Source organism: Aethalodelphis obliquidens, unplaced genomic scaffold (assembly GCF_003676395.1).
Source record: "Aethalodelphis obliquidens isolate GAN/ISIS:26980383/991018 unplaced genomic scaffold, ASM367639v1 scaffold41, whole genome shotgun sequence".
Taxonomy (NCBI): domain Eukaryota; kingdom Metazoa; phylum Chordata; class Mammalia; order Artiodactyla; family Delphinidae; genus Aethalodelphis; species Aethalodelphis obliquidens.
The window spans coordinates 4,429,514-4,446,184 of record NW_020837985.1 but is presented as its reverse complement, the minus strand read 5'-3'; the positions used below and the strand labels follow the sequence as shown (position 1 = coordinate 4,446,184).

Below are 16,671 nucleotides of genomic sequence, written 5' to 3'. Positions count from 1 at the left end.
ATAATTTCAACATGTAATCAGTATGGAAACATTAGTAAGATCTTTTACCTTTTTTGTACTCATTCTTGGAAATCGATGTGCATTTTACATTTATGACACATTTCAGTTCAGATGCTTAATAGCCACATGTGAGTACTGGCTACCATGTTGGACAGTACAGAGATAGAATTTCATGGTGAACTGAGCTGTGTTACCTGGGCCCAACTTCTTAACCCCCCTGAAACTCAACTGCTTAGTACAGTACCTGGTGTACCCTAAGCATTTAGTACATTTTAGAATTCATTTTCTCATCTGTAAATTGACAATATTCCCGCACCATTAAAGCTGTTGTGAGGATGACTAGAGATGACCCACAGAAAGCCTTTTCGCTTATTAATTTAACTACAATGTATTGAGCCTAGCACTGTTCTAGGAGGTCGGGAGAACCCAGTAAACAAGACAAGGATCCCTGATTTCATAGCGTGTATCGTCTAACTGGGAGAGATAATAAACTAAAATAAATTAATAAAGTATAGAACACTAAAAGGTGATAAGTGAGTTGAATAAGTGATAGAGAAATAGAGCAGGAAAGAGGATAAAGGGTATTGTGGATGACAAATGTCGCCTGCCATATCGGTAAACAAAGGGTGTTTCAGCCATCAAGCCATCAGCCACTGCAGTCACCCTGACTCTGCACCCTGAGGGGATTCGGGATGGAAAAAAAAGAAAAAAGATACTGGCCCTGGATAGTTAAGGTGCACATCAAAGGAATGATTTCAATGAGCCCAGACTCTTGCATCTTCCCATATATAGAAAAATGCTAAATTCATTAACTTGAGATGTCTGGTTTTTCTTTAACAGCAATCTTTTGATGTTCTGACTACCTGGTTTCTGTTGCAAAAGCTCCTATCTATCTTGGTTCTTCCTTTACCATTTTTGTAGCCATCCCTCAGAGCTATCTGAGTGGCTGCCTCCCAGACTTAAGTTCTCAGCAAGCCTGAGGAATAAAACGTAATTCTCAACTTTCAGGTTGTGCGTTTTTCTTTTTCAGTTGACAGTATGTAAGGGAGGACATTTGAAATTTTGAATAGGGCTCTTGGGGAAAGCTCACCAAGAAGCTAACATCTGAGTCAAGACTAAAGAGCACACCATGAAGATATCTGGGGAAAAGCGTTCCAGACAGAAGGAACAGCAAATGTTGAGGACGTGGGGGAGGCAGAGCAAGGGGACAGTGCATCTGGAGGTGTGAGCGATGGGGCATCAGACAGGGAATGAAGGAGGCAGGCAGGGCTGTGGGGCTATTTTAGGGACTGATACCGAGCAGGACCCTGTGCGGCTCCTGGGTACAAAGCCTTTCTGTGTCCCCCATTTCTCTGATGACAGGAAACAGGCTTTATTCAGCCTCCATGACCCTCCCTGAGTTCCAATGGGCAGGTTCAAGTAGTTGTTAATTAGGGAAAGGAGGGGATGCAGAGACAGGGGAGGAACAAACAGTCAAGAGAAACCATAGTGCAGCCTTGGGACGAGGTCCTGGTTCCCCATCAAGGGATGCACACAACAACATCTTTGAGCTGTTTTGCGGATACTGAAACCCCCACCATGTGGGAGAAGTTAACAGTTAATGGTTAAGGACAGTCTGCTGCCCACAAGCACGGAGACCCCAGACTGGCTGGAACCAGAAGGTTGATGATGCCGACTCCCTCCAAACCTCCCCACCAAACCATCAGGAGAATGTCCACCAGCTGATCACGCCCTCTTTGAACCACTCCTATAAAACTCCTCACTACCCTCTCTGGGTTGGGACACACAGTTTCAAGGGCATTAGTCTGCTGTGACCCCCTTTGCCTGGCAAAGCAATAAAGCTAATTCTTCTCTACTTCACCCAAAACTCTGTCTCCGAGATTTAATTTGGTGTTGGGGTAAGAGGCCGGATTTAGCTTCAGGACTTTGGCTTTTCTCCAAGGGAGACAGGGAGCCATAGAGTTTCGAGCAGACCTGGCTAGGTTCGCTGTCTCAGAGGATTGCTGGGGGCTGCTGTGTTGTGAATAGACTATAGGGGGGTGAGTCCTTCATCAGGATCCCTTGGCCCCAGGCCTAGAAGTGGTTTGGGGAAAGCAGACAGAAATCGACCAACCAGATGTAGTGAGCCCAATGCCCCAGTTACTGGGTGGGGGGTCCCCCTAATCTGTCCTGCAGAAGGCTGCGCTGAACACCGTCTTCCTCTCTCTTGTCGGAGCTCTTCTTCCCTGGAAGCATGAAGAATGGCCAAGGAAAGAAAAGGAGGTTGGGTTTGCTCTGCCGAAGCTTCTCTCGTTATTGACAGCCTTGTCTCTTCTCTGAATAGCTCATCCTCCCCTTCTTGCACAAGAAGTGCAAAATAAGATTCTTAGAATTTAGATTTTTTTTTGAAATCCCTACATTTGGATTTGCAGATATGCCAATATTTGGATTTGTAGAGCTGTAATTTAAGCTAGTCTCTCCCCTGGAACCACCTGGTGAAATGCATCTTTCATGAGGCTTCTGCAGGAGCCCAGCTACAAGCTCAGACTCCCCGGCACAAATCAAACTCTGGTTCAACACCAACAATATAATGTCAGGGGTCTCCTAAGACAGCCAGCTTCCAGGAGGCACAAGCCTCGGTGTTTTCCAACTGGTGATCCCTCTTCCAGGAAAGGGTTAAAAGCTTCCTCACAATTTAGGCACAGGATTAATGCATGGAGAGCTGAAGGTCTGGGGTGGGTGACAGCCCCAGACCACTTCTCAGGGCATCTCCTCCACATACCAAACCACAGGGCAGACCAGCTCTTGCCCAGCCTGCTTGAGAAAGCCTGTTCTGGGGATCTGAGGGGAAAAGGAAATAAAATGCAGAAGCCAAGGAAAAGGATGGCACTCAGCAGCCTCTGTGCTCCCTTCCTTAATCTGAAGATGGAGGAATCATTCAGCCAAAGTGCAAAACTGTTTCTGCAGGTTTTAAAGCCCAAGACAGGCTGGGAGGGTGAAGAGAGAGGGCGCAGCTGCAGGCCAGTCCCCTCAAAGGAGAGACAGGCCCAGCCCTCACCTCCTGGAAAGAATCCAAGTAAAAAAAGAAAAAAAAAAGAATGAATGCCAAAAGCATGTAATATTTATTGTCTCTTTTACTGGATAACCCAGTTTGCCTAGCTGCTGCTGTTTGCATAACCTCACCTGGAGATGGCAACCCTTTATGAGAGTGAGGTCTGGACTAGAACACCTGACTCTCCTTTCTCCCCTCCCCCTTCCCTGCTCCACCCCCAGCAATATCCCCAGTCTGCTCACCGGCAGAAAAAGCAATGACCAGGTTAGGGAGGCACCAAGGTAAGGCAGCCAAGTGTCCCAGTTTGCCTAGGACATGGGACTTTCAGTGTGAAACCAAGATCGTCCTGGGCAAACTGTGACAAGTTGGTCACTCTACATCCAGAAGACAAAGCGGCCCCCTGGTCCTCAGACTGGCCAGTGTCTGGATGAACAACACACATGCTGGTACTCCTGAGGCTGCTTGACATGGCGTGAAAAGTATGGACTTGGAGCCAGCCAGATCTGGATTTGAATCCAGCTTCTCCCACTCATAATCCGTAAGATTCATACTCCTGAGCCTTTGTATCCTTATCTGGAAGTGTAAAGAAACGGGATCGGTATGGAGATTCAGTAAGCTGACGCCCGGAACAAACGGTTATTCTTTGGCTTCCCATATTAAAATCATCATCTGGCTCTAACATGGCCCTAACCTAGGGTTTGGTAGGTGTGAATAACACGTGGCATCTACACAGTCCTTAGGATTTTCGAGGTGCTTCCACATACACTGTCTCACATGACGATTCCCAAGCGGGGCAAATAGTATCACGAGCCCCACTTTAGAGTTTGGAAAAGGAGGCCCAGAGCAAGTAAGAGATGGCTCCGAGGTCATGAACCTGGCAAACAAGACGCCGACCCAGGTCATGTGTTTTCATTCTGCTATCACTCGCTTTCTATGTCTCAACAGAACCCCAGCTGTGGGTAACAGGCACGGGGAAGTCTGGAAGTTTCCCAACATAAGGAAGTTGTGGAGGAACCTGTTTTCCAGCAAACTCACTCAGCTATCTGCCATTTCCGTAAGCCTGGGGCCCAGCCCCAGGAACAGGCAGAGTTAAACTGCCGAAGCAGACAACTCTGCTCTCCTGATTCTCTTTTGTACATTCTTGGGTCGAGCCATTTAAACCGAGATCTCCACTACACCTGCAGGGTCGGGGGCCAATGCCTTGTCAGGTAGAAACATCTCTTCTCGATTATTCCCCTCTGCTCTGGACAGGAATGCTGTGAGAGCAATTGACTGGCATTCAACACAGCTTGTTTTTACTGAGTGCCTCCTCCAAGGAGGTGTGTGGAATGTGACACTTGGGTCACTGCTGGGGGAGGATGAAGCTACAGTATGGCTGAGAATTCAAATCTAACGTTTGAATTGAATCTAATGGCTGCTCTTGGGGAAGGTGCCTTGGTGGCTTTATCCCTTGTTCACAAGGCTCCATCTGCAGGGAAGGCCTTTTCTCCCTATGGCCTGGTCATTTATAGGACCTGCCTCCTCTCTCATCCCTTTACAGTCCATTTCCCATAGGGCAGCCAGAGTGACAACCCTAGACCCCCAAAGCTTTCCCATGGCTCTAACTGCACCCCCTTATCACATACCTTCTCACTGACTGTGCTCTAGTTGCAACCTTTTATCCCCCCTTTTTCCTAAACACTCCAATTCCTTCTCACCTCAGGCCTTTGCTCTTGGTGTTCCCTGTGGAGGGAATGCCAAGGCCACCTCCTTCTCATCCTTCAAGTCTCAGCCCAAGTTTCACTTCTTTAGGAGCCCATCTCTGACCATTTTATCCAAAGTAGGCCACCTCACCCCGGCCACCCTCTCTGTAGCCACAGTTATTCAACCCCATTACCCTAGTCTATTTCTTTATGGCCCTTATCGCTCTCAGAAAGGAATATACAGTTACTTAAACTTGTCAATTGTCTCCTCCTGTCAACACATAAAAGCCATTAAGAGAAAGGACTTTGTCTACTGAGTCTGTGGCTTTTTATCTCTGGAGCCCAGTAAAGCCAGACACTCAAATATTTGTTAAATACTGAAGAATGTATTTGTCTCTATTTAAAACAAAGTGGTTATGAGCACAGGCCTTGAAGTCAAGCAGACCTGTGAGATCTTACCAGCTGGAAGAAGTCACTTAGCCTCTCTAAACTTAATTGTCTTTTATAACAGAATTAGAAGCTCACTCAATGGTAGATGTCATTGTTAATTTTAGAGTTGTGTCACCCCCACTAGTCCAAGCCCCTGATGGCAGGCACTTTAACATTCACCTTTGTATCAACATGTCTTGAAACTTCCCCTCAGCATCCTCTACTTTCCCTTCCTGTAGGACATGTCACACTGTCTTAAAGGAGTCTATATATTTCATGGGGACATGAATACCTACAAAACCTAACACAGTGCCTGTTGTACTTGTAGAATAAATGTGTGGTGTTTAAGACTAACAGGTACCTAGCAGGTCTTCAAGAAATATATTTTGAATCAAGCTCTCTTTACTATTATTTTTTTTATTGGAGTGTAATTGTTTTACAATGTTGTGTTAGTTTCTGCTGTACAACGAGGTGAATCAGCTATATGTGTACATATATCCCCTCCCTCTTGGACCTCCCTCGCATACCCCCCATCCCGCCCATCTAGGTCATCACAGAACACCGAACTGAGCTCCCTGCGCTATACCGCAGGTTCCCACTAGTTAGCTACTTTACACATGGTAGTGTATTTATGTCAAACCTAATCTTGCAATTCATCCCCCCCTCCCCTCCCCGCCCCAGGAGTCCACACATCTGTTCTCTACATCTGCGTCTCTATTCCTGCCCTGGAAATAGGTTCATCTGTACTATTTTTCTAGATTCCACATATATGTGTTAATATACAATATTTGTTTTTCTTTTTTTTCCCCATCTTTACTGGAGTATAATTGCTTTACAATGTTGTGTTCGTTTCTGCTGTACAACAAAGTGAATCAGCTATACATATACATATATCCCCATATCTCCTCCCTGTTGAGCCTCCCTCCCACCCTCCCTATCCCACCCCTCTAGGTCTTCACAAAACATCCAACTGATCTCCCTGTGCTATGCAGCAGCTTCCCAATAGCCATCCATTTTACATTTGGTAGTGTATATATGTCAATGCTACTCTCTTACTTCATCTCAGCTTCCCTTTCCCCCGCTGTGTCCTCAAGTCCGTTCTCTACGTTTGCGTCTTTATTTCTGCCCTACCACTAGGTTCATCAGTACTGCTTTTTAAGATTCCATATATATATGTGTTAGCATACGGTATTTTTCTCTTTCTGACTTACTTCACTATGTATGGTAGTCTCTAGGTCCATCCATGTCTCTACAACTGACCCAATTTCGTTCCTTTTTATGGCTGAGTAATATTCCATTGTACATATGTACCACCATGAGGTATCACCTCACACCAGTCAGAATGGCCATCATCAAAAAAAAATTTACAAACAATAAATGCTGGAGAGGGTGTGGAGAAAAGGGAACCCTCTTACACTATTGGTGGGAATGTAAACTGATAAAACCACTTCGGAGAACAGTATGGAGGTTTCTTAAAAAGCTAAAAATAGAACTACCATATGGCCCAGCAATCCCACTACTGGGCATATACCCTGAGAAAACCATAATTCAGAAAGACACATGCACCCCAATGTTCATTGCAGCACTATTTACAATAGCCAGGTCATGGAAGCAACCTAAATGCCCATCGACAGGCAAATGGATAAAGAAAATGTGGTACATATACACAGTGGAATATTACTTGATAATATTTGTTTTTCTCTTTCTGACTTACTTCACTCTGTATGACAGACTCTAGGTCCATCCACATCTCTACAACTGACCCAATTTCGTTCCTTTTTATGGCTGAGTAATATTCCATTGTATATATGTACCACCATGAGGTATCACCTCACACCAGTCAGAATGGCCATCATCAAAAAAAATCTACAAACAATAAATGCTGGAGAGGGTGTGGAGAGAAGGGAACCCTCTTGCACTGTTGGTGGGAATGTAAATTAATACAACCACTTTGGAGAACAGTATAGAGGTTACTTAAAAAACTAAAAACAGAACTACCATATGACCCAGCAATCCCACTACTGGGCATATACCCTGAGAAAACCGTAATTTAAAGAGACACATGCACCCCACTGTTCATTGCAGCACTATTTACGATAGCCAGGTCATGGAAACAACCAAAATGTCCATTGACAGATGAATGGATAAAGAAGTTGTGAATCAAGCTCTCTTTAGAAGACATTTTAAATATATGAATTAAAGAATAATACCAGATGCTATGTGATCAAGTGCTGACTTACATATAATCAAGTGATACAATGTATAATGTAGAAATTTGATGGCAGAGGTGGCCAACACAGAGTCTCCCAGGGCCAGTCAAGGAACTAGTAAGTGAGGTGGGTAGGACAGGGACTGGGGCCAACTGGAGGCTACATCTCATCTCCAAGGCAACCACTGCTCAGCTCTAGCTTTTTGTTGCCATCCTGGAATGTGGGCCCAGTGGTCTCATACATTAGCACTTTCAAGTGAATCTGAATTTTTATGTGAGATTTCCCAAGTCTCCAAATTACTGACAGTTAATTTAAATTTATTAAACAAGCATTGAGATGAGCAAAGCATGTTTGGGAGCCATTCTGTAAACTATGACCAAGAGCCCTGGGGGATCAGATGGAGGCTGGGCCCTAAACAGGCATTCATGGAAGAAGTTACACAGGAGACAGGTTATTGAAATGTCCAAGAATTCCCCTAAGGCGTCCATCAAGCATTTATTGAGTACTTACTGAGTGCCAGGCATTGGGATATAAAAATGACTCATAGCCTGCTCCCTCCGAGAATTTATAGTTGGTCAGTTCAAGAACTGTTGTTGAGCCACAACCGGGTACCTGAACAGAGCTCATAAAGGCAATAGGCTAGACACCTGGACAACAAGGTGTTGTTTCCTTACTCATTAGATCTGTGCCTCAGAGTGCTGGCAGAAAACTGTCATACTACTGTGTCCTTCTGTGGATTCTCCCATCACCAGGCAAACTACCCAGTACCACCTAGGGGCAAAGTGGCCTACGACAGCTGATGGTAGCAGAGGTTCCCCAGCCTGACAGACATGGGATGACTTGCCATTGCCTCTTTCAGTCTAAACCCCCTCCCTCCCTGTAAAATGGGCGTCTACATGAGTTCACATGCTAGTGGCAAATACTAGTCAGGTTAAACAGCAGCTCCCAGAGCACGTGTTATCAAAAAGTCCAGGGAGGAGACTCATCCGGTCACACATGCCTGAGGCTGGTCAGAAAATACTTAATCTATACAGCAGACATACAGAAGTCTCTTTTGGTCTAACTTATACTGTGATCTTAGACTTGCTGAAGGACTAACTTCCATCACAGCCCTGCCAATATTGATTGTTGGGGCTCAAAAGTACGTAAGTAGATTAATTTTTTTTTCCCCCTCAAACTAAAAAGGATCACAGTGGTGTTAGTATATTCCTGTTTCCACTGGTCAGTATACACACTGAATAATAGTGTTACCTGGAAAAACGGAGTGAAAAGAAACAGTGATGGAAAACAGGGTAGAGGAGGTCTTGAGTTGCATTCTTAATTCCACCAAGAATTACTTTGGGTGTTCCAGTGTTCCAGTGAAAGTCTAAGCTTGTTTATTGTCATCCCTCCACCCCGACTCCAATCCATTATTTAAAAAAAGAAAAAAGGGCTTCGCTGGTGGCGCAGTGGTTGAGAGTCCGCCTGCCGATGCGGGGGACGCGGGTTCGTGCCCCGGTCCGGGAGGATCCCACGTGCCGCGGAGCGGCTGGGCTCGTGAGCCATGGCCGCTGAGCCTGTGTGTCCGGAGCCTGTGCTCTGCGATGGGAGAGGCCGCGGCGGTGAGAGGCCCGCATACCGCAAAAAAAAAACCAACAAAAAAACATAAAAAAAGAAAAGAAAAGAAAAACCACTTTGGTAGCTTCCATCTTAGGTACAAGAAACAAAACCAACAAAGAGGGGAGAGGCAGGAACTGTCCTCTTGTAGTGGAGGTTAATAGGCAATACTAGTCTCCTGTCACTTCCTTCTGTAAGTCAGCAGGAAGGAAATATATCCACTGAGGGCCTCTGCTAATATGTTCTTAAAGACAATTAGGCAATTCCTACATCCTCTACCCCCAAAATAAACAAGCAGAGGTGAATGCTTTCTTTCACTATCCCGTGTATGAACTTGTAACTCTCAAAACAACAATGGAGGTTATGAAATCAACTTTGTACTAACTTCGAGGGACATTATTAAGAGCCCGGGTCTTGGAACCAAGTCAGCAACTAAGTCTTCATTCTGTTTTATACTGTTTCCTTTCTGTGAATTTTTTTCCTATCTGAAAGTTTCACAGGGCTTATTCTGGTAATACCTCTAAACGGAAGCACTTCTCCAGCTGTCCTAGTACAAAATTCTCTTCTGTGACCTTTGGCAAGAAATCGGTTCTAGGAAAGAAAAGAAAGAAGCAAAAGTTTGTTTGCTTTCTAATGACTGTTCCTCCCTCTCCAGGTACTCTGGGGATGAAGAGACGAAGGGGAAACGGAACAAACACCAAACTCTTAACCCCTCTCTCCTTTCTACACTGGCAGGTGGCGTTTGCTTTCCAACTCCATTTTGAAGCTCACAGCTCCAAAAAATACGACCTGAGCAAGCAGCGAGGACTTCACAACAAGGTCTTGCTCTAAGAAGGTAAGCAAAGATCCTACCGGTTAGGCGCGAAGACCGCCAGTCCAGTCGACCCATCGGTTATTTACCGGCGGGATTTAAACCCGCTCCGGAGAGGGGGCGTGGCCTGGGCGGAGCCCCGTGGCCCGTGTGGGCGGGGCGGAGGCGGGGATGCCTGAGGCTCAGCGCCGTGCAGGAAAGACCCGGGCTCCGGGAGCGAGCGCCTGTCTCTTTAAATGCCAGCGGCTGCTCTCCCGCCCTGGGAGCCCGGAGCCGGATCTACAATCCCGTCTCTCCCGGCGCTTGTTGCTCGCCCGGACCGAGCGGGAGCTGCCGCCACGGGGCACCAAGGCTGCTTCCTTCACCTCCTTCTAAGGAGCCCCACCTCCCCCAAGAGTAGGTTGAAGGGGAGAAGCGGCCCCAGGCAGAGGGAAGGGGTGCCGTGTGAAGAGGCGCCGCTCCCCACCTTCAAGTCTTGAGGCGCTGCGTAGCCGCGGGGGCAAGACATGCGCTGCTCCCCCATGACCAGCCTCGCAGCCGCTGGCGCCCGGAGAGGAGAGACTGCGGAGCCCACACCTGCAAACTCGCACTAGAAGTCTCAGGGTGCGGCGGGGGGCCCCTCCCAACTCCCCACGGCCTCCACCTCTAGGCGGGTGAGTTTGCGCAGGTAACCCGAGCTAGAGGGCGGGGGGAGGGGCGGGCAAGACGGAAGGAGAAAGCACCGCAGGTGAGCCAGGTAGGGCGGCTCACCTGCCCGGGCCGCGCTGCGGGGTCCTAGCCGGTTTCCTCAGCTATTGATATGGGGGCGTCTCTGGGGTAACTTAGGACCCTGAGGTGAAAGGAGGGGGCTAGGAGAGGGGAATTAAAGTTTCTTTTCCTTTCTCCCTCCTGCTTGGGATTGGCAGGTAAGGCGCTGGCGGAAGCGGTAGGAGTCGCTGATGCAATGGGCTTTTGCCCGGGCGAGGTGAAGGGCTTGGGGCGGGGGAGAGCTGGAGTTGCCCGGCCTCCTGCGACCGTGACCCTGGAGGCGGAAGAGTGAGGAAAAGCTCGCCACATCTGAGACTCCCCGTAAAATGGCTCCAAGTGCCCGACACCCAACCTTTCTTCCTTCTCTTAAGAACAAATCGCACGTTTCACGGAAGGGCTCCTACATGGCTTCCTTGCCTTCCTCTCCCAACAGGTGGTCTGAGCCCCTGTCCGGGGACCTGTGCCAATGACCCTAGTGGTGGTTTCGCTTTCTCCTCTCACGGCGGTGTGAACGTGTGTCCGCAGCGTGATGGGCAACCAGGTGGAGAAACTGACCCACCTAAGTTATAAGGAAGTTCCCACTGCCGACCCGACGGGCGTGGACCGGGACGACGGGCCCCGCATCGGGGTCTCCTACATCTTCTCCAATGACGACGAGGACGTGGAGCCGCAGCCGCCGCCCCAGGGGCCGGATGGCGGTGGCGGCGGTTTGCCTGACGGCGGGGACGGGCTGCCGCTGCCCTCGCCGCAGCCCTATGACCCGCGGCTGCACGAGGTGGAGTGCTCCGTGTTCTACCGCGACGAGTGCATCTACCAGAAAAGCTTCGCGCCGGGCTCCGCGGCGCTGAGCACCTACACGCCCGAGAACCTGCTCAACAAGTGCAGGCCTGGCGACCTGGTGGAGTTCGTGTCGCAGGCGCAGTACCCGCACTGGGCTGTCTACGTGGGCAACTTCCAGGTGGTGCACTTGCACCGGCTGGAGGTGAGCAACAGCTTCCTGACGGACGCGAGCCAGGGCCGGCGCGGCCGCGTGGTAAACGAGCTGTACCGCTACAAGCCGCTGAGCCCCAGCGCCGTGGTGCGCAACGCGCTGGCGCACGTGGGCGCCAAGGAGCGCGAGCTGAGCTGGCGCAACTCGGAGAGCTTCGCCGCCTGGTGCCGCTACGGCAAGCGCGAATTCAAGATCGGCGGCGAGCTGCGCATCGGTAAGCAGCCCTACCGGCTGCAGATCCAGCTCTCTGCGCAGCGTAGCCACACGCTCGAGTTCCAGAGCTTGGAGGACCTGATCATGGAGAAGCGGCGCAACGACCAGATCGGGCGCGCCGCGGTGCTGCAGGAGCTCGCCACGCACCTGCACCCCGCTGAGCCGGACGTAAGCGACAGCGACGCCGCGCGGACTACGCCGCCTCCCGGGCGCCCCCCCGCGCCCGCCCGGGAGGAGGGGGCCCGAGAGGCGGTGGTTCGCTGACCGGCGAGCTGAGAGCGGAGCTGTGTGAGGGAGCTGTTTGTAGCAGCCGCTGCTCCCTCCCTCCTCTCACTCCCTCCTCCACCACCTTCTGGGCCCCTTCTGGGCCCCATCTGGGCTCCTGGGCCATTTGGAAAACGGAGAGTTGGCGAAAAGCGCAGCCAGCTGTGGCTTGAGTTTGTTATCTTGGACGGAGGAGGAAGAGGGAGCAGGTAGGAGCACTTTGGCCGGGGGCGCTTCTGGGCTTCTTGCCCGCCGGCTCAATCTGTCTTCCTTTCCCGAGGTGAGGCACACTGTGGACTTGCCAGACACTTAATCCCTGCTGGACTTGGGTCCAAAAATCGACGCCTCTTATGCACTTAGGGGTGGAGAAAAGTTCAGAGTACCAATGCCTGCTGTTGCCTTCCGACCGCTTCCCCTCCTACCATGGCCTTGGAGGATGCCCTGTAGTAAAGCCAGAGCAGGTTTGTGGTGGTGCTACCTCCAAAGAGCAGTGTGAGGGATTCGGGAAGCTGGGGTGATTTATCTTGTGGTTTTTCTGGGGTGCAAGGCTGGTAAAACCAGGACCAGGTCTGGGAGCCACAGACTGAAATCAAGCAGCCCCCTGTGAAGTGCAAGAAGTAGTTGAGTAAACTTGGGCTACAAAACAAAGATTTTGCTACATGCCCCCTCCCCATCCCCAAGCGATTTGTCTTCTGGAGCTGGCTTCCAGCTGAGTCTCCTGGGCCATCGCCACTTCCCAGGTTACATGTAAATCATTGTCAGGGGCCAGCTAAAGGAAGGATTCAATTTTGGTTCTGTTTTGCTGCCTTTGTTTCTTGCTTGCTATTGTAGGCACTTACAGCTGTGGTATTTGTTATCAAAGGAGGGAATAGCCCTTTGTGTCTCTGATCTAATTAAGCCTGCTTGGCCTTGTTCATCCCCAGGTCACACGGGAGGTTGGCTGCTGCCACCCCATAAGGTATCCACTACAGAAACAGCCAAACAGGGTTGCCCTGGCAGGAATCGGTCAGTTTCCTGTCCATTCCCCCACCTGACTCTCTTCCTGAATAGTGAAGGTAACTTTTTTTTTTTTAATTTAAGGCTTTGGTGTGGTGGTCCTGTGAATTTTTTTTTTTTCCTTCAGTGCCTCATCCCCCTCACTCAGTTTTGTTTTGCTGGTGGTAAAATCTTAGGCTTGAGGCATATTTCAGTGATGGTTGTTTATTTTGGTAGCCACACTCGATGCAGTTTAATTCAAGGTGTAAAGTCTTGTTATATTGCTACAGTCTTCTTGTCGCTTGGAGAACACCCCTTCAGAATGCTTTCTCAATGAAGAGGGGTGACAGCAATCATAAATAAATGCAACCTGGTGTAGTCAGCGCCAGATCTGGTGACAGTCCTAAAGCATGGATTGGTGACTGTGGGATCTGTCCGAAGCAGGATGGCTGATACTATTTGAATCTGCTGCTGTGTTTCCTTTACTCTGAGGCTTTAAAAAATGTGTACAATCTGTCCTTTGTTTTCATGTGAGCTCTTTAATGATATGTGCCCTTGATTTCAGAATCCTCTGCTGCACATTGGCGTTGCTAATGCTGTCTCAAAAGTTGAGTGAAGTTTCTTTTCTTTCTCTTGGGAATCATTATAGATTACGCTGAACAAGTCATTTTGTGACCCAATTCTTAGAGCTGGAGTAGACTCATACTTGAGTGTTCCACAGTGGTGGCCATCCTCAGGCCTCCTGGCTGGAGATCTTTAAATCAAGGCAACAAAACTTGAAGGATTTCCTTGTACACGTACTTTTTTTAAACTTGGGAATTTGAGGCCATAATTTTTAAAAGCCTAGACCTTTATAGCACCTCAACATGAAATTATTTCATTACAAGGGCATTAGCTATGTTCCCTGTTTTAACAGGAGTCCCCAAACAGGTCCTGTCAATGTTAAAGATGAACCACACTCAGCCCTGGTCCAGGAATTTGGAGAAGCGTCAGTCTCCTGTTGGAAATGTTGATCTAGTTTTCTTGTTTAATAATCTCGCAGCTTTGCGTTTGTATTCTTTTGCTCATGGAAAAGCGGAGCAAGGTAAACGTGGGTAAAGACATTTAGGAGAGCCTTCTAGATTTGGATTGTCTTTTATGTTTAACACCATCAAGGGAAAGTTGAATGTAATGACATTGTGCAGACAGCAAGAGAGAAGAACAGAGCGGCACTGTCTAGCAGCTCTGGGCTAGCCAGCCAGCTCTCTTTTCCACTGCTCGGTCTCTGTCTCCCTCCTTCACCCCTCAACGGAAAGTGAATGTCATTGGTCACACTGAGGGACAGCAGTGACTCTGTTACAAACAGCTTTGTGAGAAACCTCAACTTGAAGGAAGAACTCCTATAAAATCCATATCAGTAGTAGTATTCTCCCTCTAAGAGAAGAGGTTTTTGATAACAGGGCTTGAACATGATCTAGAAGAGGAAAGATCTACTCCAGATGCTGCTTTATCACGTGTTTTTACAGGGTACCAGAGATGTGAAGTACGTAATGCTTCGGAACAGTGATTCTGTTGGAAGTTTTATTAGGGTCATCATGCTTAAAGTAAAGCACCAACCAGCCACTGAAGGTTGCAAGGAAAGGGGACTGAATCAACTGTTGGCATCTTTCTCAAAGATGGCAGTGTTGTGGATAAGAGTTTTTAATGTCCAGGCAATGGCTACATCTGGCACTTTACAAAATATATATATATATATTTAATAATTTTTGTTTCTCCTTAGGACTAAGATTCTAGAACTGTTTTGTACTGTGAATTACGGATGCTCTTTGAAGGCAAGGAATATTGATTCTAATGTTCTTTAGAAGCTCTGGCAGGGATAAGCAGGACACCCAACTGGAACGGATGCTAAATGTAATCAGACAAATTATATTTTCTTACTTGAGCAAATATTTTATTGAGACTGCTTATGTATGGCAAAGGAGCCTACAACTTCAGCTACACAACTTTTTATATTGAAAGAACTCATAGTTTTTGTAGTTTTATTCTACATTTCATTAAAAATGACTTTATAGCACTAACAAGCCTAGCAGAAGACTTTACTCCAGACCTTTAAGGAAATTTTTAGTTTTTATGAAAAAATGACACTTCAGTAGTTAAATTTCTCATGTCTTTGCTGCTTCTGGCCCTAAGAGCACCAGTCGACAACACCATAACCACATGGAAACATATTTTTGGAAGCAAAACTTTAATTTTCTACAACATATGCTATGGAGAGTGAAGAAAATTTAAGGATTACTTGTTTTCTATTTTTTTTCTCTTAACAAATGGAATCCACTGTGTTGAAGACTCTTGATATTATGTGATTGTCTAACCATTGTTTTTTTGTAAATCAAAATAAAATCTAGTGTGATCATCATTGAAAGGATTTGTTTGGAAAGTTACATTTTATTTGTGAATTTTTTTTTTTAATCAGGGTAACTATAAACTTGACTGGTTTATTCAGCTTTTCATTATGTTTTGTTCTTAGCGATACTTGTGACCCATGGAGAATTACATTGACTAACTTGATAAATTTCATGTATTTTATTTCCTAGTGAATTGTGTAAACTTTATTTTTGTTGAAGATTATATGTTAAATCAATGTTATGTTCTCACACCACTTCTTGAGAAGGAGGTTCAGATTTGAAATTGTATCATTTCCTTCAAAATGAAGGGCAAGTGCTTAGTTAAATAAAAGATTGATGACATCTTTTAAACCATTTCCTCTTCACTATGTCTTATTACAATAGAATCTGTCAAATCCTTTTGACAAATGCTCTGAGGGTTTCCAATAAACCATTCATTAGAATTAACTCTATTTATACATGGGTTTTTTCCATTTGTATACTTTCTGCCAGTTTTGGCCCAAATCCAAGCTCCTCAGCTTAACTGCAATTTTTCTGAAATATTAAGTGTGTTTCATCTTTACATTCCTCAGTAAACATTTTGATGAATTCATTTAGTGACTGGAAACCCTCCCTGCATTTACTGTGTGGGAATTAATCACCTATTGCTTCTAGGCTCCATGTTCATGAAGAACATCTTGTGAACATACATTTTCAATACACATTGATTTTTTTCAGGATCAGTGCAAACGTTGCCAGAAGCCACACTCACATTTTGGAGTCTGTACTGGGGAGGTTTGGTAATAAGATCAGTAACCCATGTTGCGTGTTAGGTGGTTTCCGAATCCCAGACAAAGGGAATGGGCTCCCTGAGTGATTTAATTACAGAAAACAGGCCCATGTGATCAAGTGGCACTGCTGACATGATAAAGGATGCAGGTGCCAGCAGTAGGTACAGGAGCAGATGTGGCCTCTGGGACTGGCGTGTGGGAGGCCACCAGCACTCCTTAGACCAGCACCTGAAGTCACTGCCACAGTCCTGTGAGGCTCAAAAACCTGGGCTCCATCAGCAGGCTCCCGTGAGGATTTTAAATAGGAAGAGTGTTGAATGCTGAAGGTTATCCAGAGCTCAAGCAGCAGTGAGACCATTTTTCCCTAGAGTGGTTGTCCTTAATTTACCATGGTTCTCATTGCACAGGAAAGTAGAGGGAAGGGAGCCTAATATAGAATGTGCATATATTTTGGGGTGATTTTGGTGGAGGCCGCTGTTCCTCTTTCTCCTAAATGGAGTGAGTTTGCTTAATGTAGGAAAATGACATGTTTGGAAGTGTTTAAAAGGACCTCCAAAATGAACAGGCC

At 47.1% G+C, this 16,671-nt stretch overlaps 2 protein-coding genes across 17 annotated transcripts in view; one reads left to right on the top strand and one right to left on the bottom strand.

Annotated features, from left to right (window-relative positions):
• The window catches only part of LOC113633830 (uncharacterized), a 609,230-nt gene extending 598,892 nt beyond the window's left edge, over nt 1-10,338 (bottom strand). For 9 of the 12 annotated variants that reach the window (XR_003438359.1, XR_003438360.1, XR_003438357.1 and 6 more), the window contains exons 1-2: nt 10,226-10,338; nt 9,467-9,539 (exon numbers count right to left, since the gene is read on the bottom strand). The gene's annotated coding sequence lies outside the window, so the exon portion shown is untranslated. The remainder of the gene's footprint in view (nt 1-9,466; nt 9,540-10,225) is intronic. The other 3 variants (XM_027132446.1, XM_027132444.1, XM_027132440.1) reach the window with 1 other exon arrangement.
• The window catches only part of LRATD2 (LRAT domain containing 2), a 92,807-nt gene continuing 86,122 nt past the window's right edge, over nt 9,987-16,671 (top strand). For 3 of the 5 annotated variants that reach the window (XM_027132434.1, XM_027132436.1, XM_027132435.1), the window contains exon 1: nt 10,422-11,878. In XM_027132434.1, coding sequence (XP_026988235.1) covers nt 11,036-11,878 — 843 coding nt within the window. In that variant the 5' untranslated portion in view covers nt 10,422-11,035. The other 2 variants (XM_027132437.1, XR_003438355.1) reach the window with 2 other exon arrangements.